Source organism: Vespula pensylvanica, chromosome 6 (genome assembly GCF_014466175.1).
Source record: "Vespula pensylvanica isolate Volc-1 chromosome 6, ASM1446617v1, whole genome shotgun sequence".
In the NCBI taxonomy this organism is placed as follows: Eukaryota; Metazoa; Arthropoda; class Insecta; order Hymenoptera; family Vespidae; genus Vespula; species Vespula pensylvanica.
Window position 1 is genome coordinate 5,368,197 of NC_057690.1, and position 8,980 is coordinate 5,377,176.

General features: G+C 31.1%; 1 protein-coding gene across 5 annotated transcripts in view; it reads left to right on the forward strand.

Moving 5' to 3' along the window:
• Nucleotides 1-512: 512 nt before the first annotated feature.
• Nucleotides 513-8,980, forward strand: part of LOC122629808 (rho GTPase-activating protein 190) — an 11,480-nt gene continuing 3,012 nt past the window's right edge. Inside the window, exons 1-23 of one of the 5 annotated variants that reach the window (XM_043813615.1) lie at nt 519-815; nt 1,709-2,000; nt 2,088-2,433; nt 2,497-3,407; nt 3,499-3,708; nt 3,920-3,931; nt 4,080-4,266; nt 4,344-4,459; nt 4,538-4,690; nt 4,766-5,004; nt 5,100-5,301; nt 5,391-5,561; nt 5,658-5,909; nt 5,988-6,166; nt 6,251-6,434; nt 6,511-6,719; nt 6,809-7,222; nt 7,315-7,554; nt 7,634-7,831; nt 7,911-7,963; nt 8,041-8,422; nt 8,512-8,643; nt 8,762-8,812. In XM_043813615.1, the coding sequence (XP_043669550.1) occupies nt 2,263-2,433; nt 2,497-3,407; nt 3,499-3,708; nt 3,920-3,931; nt 4,080-4,266; nt 4,344-4,459; nt 4,538-4,690; nt 4,766-5,004; nt 5,100-5,301; nt 5,391-5,561; nt 5,658-5,909; nt 5,988-6,166; nt 6,251-6,434; nt 6,511-6,719; nt 6,809-7,222; nt 7,315-7,554; nt 7,634-7,831; nt 7,911-7,963; nt 8,041-8,422; nt 8,512-8,643; nt 8,762-8,812 (4,666 nt within the window). In that variant the 5' untranslated portion in view covers nt 519-815; nt 1,709-2,000; nt 2,088-2,262. Of the gene's footprint in view, nt 816-1,110; nt 1,317-1,708; nt 2,434-2,496; nt 3,408-3,498; nt 3,709-3,919; nt 3,932-4,079; nt 4,267-4,343; nt 4,460-4,537; nt 4,691-4,765; nt 5,005-5,099; nt 5,302-5,390; nt 5,562-5,657; nt 5,910-5,987; nt 6,167-6,250; nt 6,435-6,510; nt 6,720-6,808; nt 7,223-7,314; nt 7,555-7,633; nt 7,832-7,910; nt 7,964-8,040; nt 8,423-8,511; nt 8,644-8,761; nt 8,813-8,980 lie in introns of those variants that run through there. The other 4 variants (XM_043813612.1, XM_043813617.1, XM_043813613.1 and 1 more) reach the window with 4 other exon arrangements.

Here is an 8,980-nt window from a genome sequence, read left to right on the forward strand (position 1 = left end):
GAATTGACGATTTATTTAATCTTGACATTAATTTAATAAAACGTCCATCTGTATGTATATACACATTAGGAAATTGCTTTTGAAAAATAAAAAAAGGTAACGTAGCGAAGGTAGATGAAAGCTAACTTTACCGGATCTCAATTGGGCGGTACTTACATGTTACATTAGAATCCCATAAAATGCTCCAATCAGAATCCTATAAAATCTTACTTGATAATTATTTATATTTCAGAATTAATTTCTCAAGGTATAAGTACGTTTATCTTGTGCTATATCTATTCAACTTTGCTTCATTGAAATAATGTAATATATCTTGATTTTTTATTTGCCAGGCAATATATCGATAAGATTTTCTTATTAATACGTAATAATATTTTATTTAAGAAGATAATAATTATAATTATTTCCACGCGATTTTCGAGTTGTTTTTTCATGTAGAATCAGCAGTCAAAATAATTTTATGTTGATACGATCCTGCCCAGGATAGCATATTATACTATCGTTATTAAAAACATCAGTCGCAGTGTGCCCACCCACCAAGATGGCTCCTTTACGGGGCAATAGTCGAAGTTTGACGTGAAGTTATTTACACGCCTGGAATTTAACACTGTCCAGAAAAGTGTTAGATATTTTTTGGTGCAGCGTGTATGCAGAAAAAGAAGTCAAGATAGTAGACGCACGGTAAAAAGCGGTGAAGATTTTATCGGATTTTAGAAAAGTTTCAACGAGACGGCCGGTCGGCTCGTGAGATCGCTCAACGAAGGAATATATGTATCTGTATGTCTTTCATGCGGGTATAGCACATCAATTTTAAGGTACTTACAAAGGAAGCATTTTCGTATAAAAAAAAAAGAGATAAAAATAATCTTCCGTTCAATGACTCTGTACATGACGATCTTAAGAATTTAAAGTTGATTTTGTCAAGTGTATAACTTAGCATATTAAAAACGTATGTACGCGCAATCGTCACTATCAAAATTCAGCGCGGATGTGTACATTGCATATTGATCTATTCATAGCTGTCAATCATATTTCGAACAAATCTTTTTTCGCGCGTGTTAATCTTTTTTTTTTGTTTCGATGTAACAATTCAATGATTGCACGTAATAAGCTTGACGAATGGCGAAGACCGTTCACGAGAGACACGCAGCAACGTGTAACGATTTATTTTTCTATTGTTGCAGTTATGCTTTTCAATATTAAAATTCGATTTTTTTATATGTGTAATTTTTAAAAGATTGTGAAACATGTTAGAATTTTTCTTTTTTCGAAATTATCTTAATGGCAAAATATCGACTATTTTACATCGTAACGTGGTAGATATCATGTTTTACCGAATGCTAACGCAATCGTCGTTATATTTTTATTTGAAAAGGAAATAGTTGCTTTCAATTATATTTATGTGTAACTGTATAAATGACATTCGATTTATATTTGTGTGTTTGTAAAAATAATGGACTGTTAAACGGTTGATCATCATGAGTCATATATGCTTGGCCTTTATAATACATTTTTATAGAAGAAATGAAATATTAAAACAAAGAAATAATTGGTCTAAAATACTACACAGTTTGATCTTTGTTTTTAGATTTAGATATTTCATATATCAATTATATTTTACTTCTTTTTTGAGATTTTTTTCCTCTACTTCGTTATCTTGGTTAATCATTGCGAGATATATCCATTCTTTTGTTTTTGTAACTTTCAGATATATGTCATCGATCCTATTACATACTATACGTTTTAAAAGATAATCTTCCTGAAATTGTATTGAAGTTGGAACATACTGTATTTCATACGTATAATTTTTAAAGTCTTGAGATATGTATATTATCAAGAAATGAATATATGGCATTATTACTGGCAAATTTGGAATAAGAACACTGTGTTGATAAAGCACAAATGAAATTTTGGCAAATGTTAATTAAACATATATGCTTATACCAATTTTTGGATACTACATCTGAAATTGCATTGTTGTGATGACATATAAGTACCAAGTGCGAAAAAACAAATTAAAGTAATAGAATATGTTAATGAAGATGTTACCTAAGGGAAGTTTTTCTGATTTTCATACATGCTTGTAGATTTAATATTATGATCAAAAATATGCGAACAAATTCCTAATAAATATAAGCAATTATAATATCATTTACTTTTAAACATACATAAATATGTCTTGAGTAACATTACTTGAGAAAAACAAATTTATTTTCAAATTTGAAAATTGCATAAGTGTTATAACTGTACATTATTCCAAAAATGGCAAGGAAAAGCGATAATGTCAAGGCTATAAATATTGCGATTGTTGGACTTTCTGGCACTGAGAAAGATAAAGGACAAGTTGGAGTTGGCAAGTCTTGCTTGTGTAATCGTTTTATGCGTTCTCTCAGCGATGATTATAATGTGGACCATATTTCAGTATTATCACAGGTATTGTAATATCTTGAATTATAATTTTATATAAGTTCATTGATTATGTTATATGTTTTGCAGTCGGATTTTAGTGGCAGAGTCGTGAATAATGATCACTTTTTGTATTGGGGCGAAGTAACAAAGACTGCTGAAGATGGTACAGAGTACCAATTTCAAGTGATAGAACATACAGAGTTTATAGATGATGCATCCTTTCAACCTTTTAAGGGTGGTAAGATGGAACCTTATGCAAAGAGATGCGCAGCCACTAAAATTACTAGTGCTGAAAAACTTATGTACATCTGCAAAAATCAATTGGGTATTGAAAAAGAATATGAACAAAAAGTTTTACCAGATGGTAAACTAAATATTGATGGTTTCTTGTGTGTATTCGATGTAAGTGTTGTGCCTAACAGATTAATCGAGAAACAAGTTGAAATAGTAGCTAACATACTAAATAATTTAATGAAAACAAAAAAGCCTATAGTTCTGATCACAACTAAAAATGATGATGCAAATGAACAATATGTCAAAGAAGCAGAAAAGTTAGTGATGCGCAAAGAATATAAGGGATCTATACTAATAGTGGAAACTTCTGCGCATGAAAATATTAATATTGACCTGGCCTTCATGATTGTAGCACAGTTAATTGATAAAACTAAAACGCGCAGTAAAGTGATTCCTTTCGCGGAGGCAGCTAGGGCTAGAAAAGAGTTATTAGATACATCAACTGAATCTTTGCAAAGATTAATTCGTATACATGTTACTGATTATCGTGCACTATGGTCACAAGCATCTAAAAAACTTGCACAACATAAAGAATTTTCAACTTTCATAGAATTATTTGGAGTTGATGCAACACAAAGATTATTTAGAAGACATATTAAAAAGCTAAAAGATGAGCAGGTGGCAAAAAAAATACAAGGATACTTGGATGTGTTACCAGATATTCTTCATGAGATATGTCCTGATATATCAAATTTAATGAATGAGTAAGATTTTATTTTTATTTTACCTGCAATTTTATTTTTAAGCGAAGTTAAAAAAAACGAAAAAATTTTTTTTGTTAATTTTGTTCACTAGGGAATGGTCTGCAGTACAACAGTGTATAAAAGAACATCCTGACTTTCATCGATATTTTTACGAGTGTCCCGAGGATATACCTTGGATTGATTATGATTTTGGAGAAAATAATAGCTCTAAAATTCCTTATGACGTTTTAGAAACACCAGAGGCTGAAACTGTTTTTAAAAATCATGTAAATGCTTTACAGCAAGAACAACGTCGATTAGAGTAAGTATTGTAATATAATGGAATAATGCTTTGATATAAAAATATTGAGCCAAATATGAAGCTAATATATTTATTCTTAATCTTTGTGTCATTGCTTAATTTTGTATATGCTTCTGTTGTGATTATACAATCATTTAGAATTCTAGACAATAATATTCATCCATAATATATTAATGCTTTGCTTTATTCTGGGTGGTGTTTCTTTGTGCAGACTTCCAAAAAGGTAATCTATGCTTTTATTTATTGCTTTTTTATGTATTGTACAATTATAAGCAGATCTTGACTAGCATCATGATGATATAAATTTTGTTATTCTCGATTTAATTCCTCTTAAATCAATTGGATCTTATAACATATAATTATTTTATTAGATGGAAGAAACAGTTTAAGCAATTATTAGAAGAAACTGGTTATGTTACACCTGGAAAACAATTATCTGAGGTTCGAGTACTATTTATGGGTAGAGAATGTTTTGAAGCTCTTTCTCATCATGATTGTCAGGAAATATATGATCAACATCAAAAAGAAATAATTGAAAAAGCAAAACACAATTTTCAAGTATGTATTGGTATTATATGATTAGGAATATTAAAATCTCTTAACTATAAATATTTGTATCCCTTTGATTGTTGCAGGAGTTATTGTTAGAACATGCTGATTTATTTTATCACTTCAAGAGCATAGCTCCTTCTGGAACCATTACACAGGATGATATAAAAGAAATTACGGACGCTTTACTAGATGATTTTAGGTTAATAATCCATTAAAATATGTCTTAAGATTCTTACTGAAGAATTTATGATTGAAAATATTTATTGTTATTGTGCAGGTACAAAGCTTTAGACAGACTGGATCAAGATAGAAAGTTGATGTTGTTCCAACACTTAGGATTTGTTCACTGTCCTATAAGAGAACATTGCCCAGCATATCCAAATTGCATGGATGCACTTATAGAAAGGATACTTGGTACAAAAGCCCACAGGTAAAGTGATCCTATCACATAATAATTTTTTCTATAAATTAAAGTTTACTTTAAAATATTCTTATATTATTATAGACCTTCATCTTGGAATCACAGTAGTCAGTGGCAATTAACATCAGATAACAATCAACTGAATCTGGTTATACTTGGATGTAATGGTCTTGGTGAGGAATTCGCTCGGGAAATAAGAGCGCAAACGGATGATGATGAAGTAGAAATTGATTGCCAATTATACACTTTGGGATATAGGATTATTGATGGTGACGTAGGATTACCACACAATTCTTTTACCACCTCAGATTTCATGCCACATGGTATACAATAATTTCTTTATAAATTTTCTTTATAAATCTTTTTAATGTATCACCAGTAATATTTAAAATATTTTCTTTATGTTTTATCATTGCAGGATCATTTTGTATATATTCAAATGAGGATTCGTTCGAGTACATTCGTTCGTCATTAGAAAAAACATTACTTTCAAATTTAGAACAAGAAGATAGATTACCGTTTCAAGGATTACCTATTGTTATTATGTTTTTACCAGAATCAAGTATTGATGATATGGAAGCAATACGACTCAGGGAAGAAGGACAAAATCTTGCTGATAGGTATATGTGCTTAGAGAAGTTTTTTTCTAGTTTTATTGAACAATTAGATTGCTTATCCTTATTTTTGGTATTTATTATTTATGCTATAGTTTGCAGTGTCCTTTTATCGATGTTTGCATAGATGATTTAGAACAAGATAAAAGATTCCCAACGCCTTTGGTGAAAGATGCTCTGCAGCAACTTATACAATCTATAAATCATCGAGCTGGATTTTTGAATATTTACCAAAGTGTTATAGAGTGTTTAGAACCAGATATTAGGTAATTTATTAAATAATATAATTTAAATATATAGTTTTATAAGTTGCGAATTCTATGTGGAGAGTAGAAGAACTACAAATAAATTATCCATTGCAGAATAATAATGTGTATGTTCTGCGGAGATCCATATTCGGTGGAAAATGTTCTTGGACCTTTACTCAGTCATCAGTGTTGTTTTCTCAGTGGAGATAGATCTATTGTATTGGAAACATTTTTAGGGGAATCCAAACGCAGAGTTGAAGTTATTATTTCGAGTTTTCATGGAGCAAATGCATTTAGAGACGAACTTGTACATGGTTTCATATTGGTTTATTCAACAAAGAGAAAAGCATCTCTTGCAACTCTTAAGTATGTATCATATAATTGATTTAATATTTTTGCATTTTGTTATATAATTGTTATTATATCTATTGAAATTGCTTTCAGTGCATTTTCTATGAATATACCCAATTTACCAATACAAATTATGGCTGTGACTGATACTGGAGGTGCCAATGCTTTCTTTAGTAATGATTTGAGTCATTTGCTTATCACAGAAGGAAACGCAACCGCAGATAGATTACAAGCACACTTTATGACATCTGCATCAAGTTGTCAACAAAAAAGTATAATTTTCTTTAGATAATAATTTTATTATCAGCGTTATATATTTTCGATAGAATGTGAATTTATTTATTTTACGATTGCAGCTGCTTTTTATACGCCATTTTTTAAAGAGGTGTGGGAGAAAAAACCAGAAATTGAGCAAGCATTCAATATGGAGGAACCTGGTAATTTAAATGATAGTGGTGAGGGTACATTAGAATACTCTGCTCTACATCCAATGCCACCACCACGACATGAAAGCTATCATCTTCAAACGCCAGATGATGGGTAAGTAATCTGAAACATTTTAAAATATTGCGTTAATGATATCTTTTCTATAATTCACAAGTCTAATGTGAAGCAGTATGTCTGTAACTTTCAGAAGTGGCTCAGAGTCGTATGAACAATTAACGCCGGATGGTGATCTTGGAGACCCGGGATTGACTGAACAATTTGCTGATAACAGAGCTAGTCCAAGTGATGATAGTGATATATACAGTCAAGTCGACTTTTATCGAGAAGAAAGAGAAAGAGAGATGTTAAAATCTGGAGACATTACTAACAAATTATCTGGTTAGTACTATAGAAGTATAACGGTATATCGGTAATAAAGCTGATCTTGAATTTCTTAATATTCATGTATATATTATTTATTCATATAGGTTGGGTTAAAGAAACATTCATGCATCAAGATGGAGTAACAAATAGCTATCCTCACAGAGCTTTTACAACAGGTAGACGTCATATTTCGCAAGCGAAACCACGGCCAAAGGGAAATAGTCAAACACTGAAGCAACCTGGAAAAATTAATTTAAAAGATTTTTCCAATGTAACAGACGCTATAGCTAGAATGACAATAGGTGAAAAAGACGAGCATGGTCCTAAAGTAGGTCTAGGTCATGCTCCTCTTGCTACGCCTGAATTGGTAGATCTCGGATCGGAATATGCACAGGTGAAAGACGTTGTTCCTAGTTTATATTCTGCTTACGACGGCGACTATATGTATGCGTTAGTGCAAGATTCTGTTGGAAACAACAAATCTAAATTACGACATAGACGTGAAAAAGGACAGCCATGTAAGCATTATTTTAATACCTTGTATGAATATGACGATGCATTAAATAGCTTCAATATTTTTCATGTACTTATGTTTTTTTTTTATGTATAGCTTACAGTGATTCTGATTCAGAGTGGAGTTCTTTGGAAAGACAAAAAATAGTGGATGCTTTAGGAAAAGTAAATAAGAAACCGTTAACGCATAAAAGGATACGTAAGAAACGCATTGCTATACCAGTTGCAACTCCAAAAGTACCATCATTGGCAAGTATGGGAAGTGGAGATGGTATTGTAGGAATGAATTATAATCTCAAAGATGATAAAAATTGGAGAATCGATCCAGCAGAAAGAGGTACCTTTACTTTTTTGTGTTGTATTATATAAATAACTTGTATATTGCAATAATATAATGATTTAATTTTATGCATTAGTATCTAGTGAAACTACAGATACTTGTGAATCAAGTGATCCAGAACAAATGTCAAGGGCCAGATCAAAGCAATATAAGCATGCAGCAGCTAGTCTACGCAAAAGATGTGGTAATTCATTACAGCAACAGCATTTACCAGCAACATTGCAACATCCTTTTAATATTAAACATATGACTCAAGATATGTTTAGTGCTTCTTGTAAGTAATTTTTACGCTTCATTTATTTTGTTTCTTTTTTGTAAATTTTTAATTTGATAATTTTCATAACGTCACACAGATGATGAATCGAGCCTAGATGTTTCATCTCCGCGGGAAATAAATTCTCCTAGTGTAAGTAAAGAGCAACAATATAAACGTCTATTACCCTTAAATATAAAAGGATATTTATATGTATCGTATTTTCGTAGTTTGGAATACTCAATAAAGGTAAAGAAGGTGACAAATCAACACGAAAAAAAGATAAACAAAAAGCAAAGGAAGATGAGAAATTAGAGAAACGTAGACAGAAGGAAGAAAAACTTAAGAAACACGCAGAGAAAGAAAAAGAAAGGGAAAAGAAAAAGCAAGAAAAAATAAAGCAAACAAAAGGACCTAGTGGAACACCAATTTCAGGTCAAATACAACAACCGGTGATAGAAGACTTCGCACAAAGCGAAACTAATCGGATACCGTTGTTTTTGGAGAAATGTGTACGGTTCATTGAAGACGAAGGATTAGATTCAGAAGGGATATATAGAGTTCCTGGAAATCGAGCGCACGTTGAACTTCTTTTTCAGAAGTTCGAAGAAGGTACTTATACGATAGATTTAATAGAAATGTTTTGAATAGAAATACGTGTCATTTACAAAATATAATTCTTATCAATTATGATTAATTAGATGGTAATGTGGACATACATTCTTTGGACATTCCTGTAAATGCAGTTGCAACAGCTTTAAAAGATTTCTTTTCTAAGAGGTTACCACCACTCATTGATAAAGAGCGCATGAACGAACTCGAAGACATATCGGGTGAGTAATTAATTGTAACAGTATTATAAGAAACAAAACGATTGGTTGATTCATAAGAAAAATATACTTAAATGTTATTTGATATGAGAATGTAGAGCTATGTGTGTGCTTATATTAGGTGCACGTGGCATCAGTAAACCAATGTCAGCGACTTGCATGAATATGGAAGGTTAGTATCGCCTTTTCTTTGGAATATTAATATACGTGACTGTTATCATAATTATTATGCTTTTCTAAAATACGGTTAATGCAGAACAAACATTGCCTGTTCTTTCTTTCCTTTGTCTTAATGTTAATAACATTATTATTATTATTATTATTATTATTATTATTATTA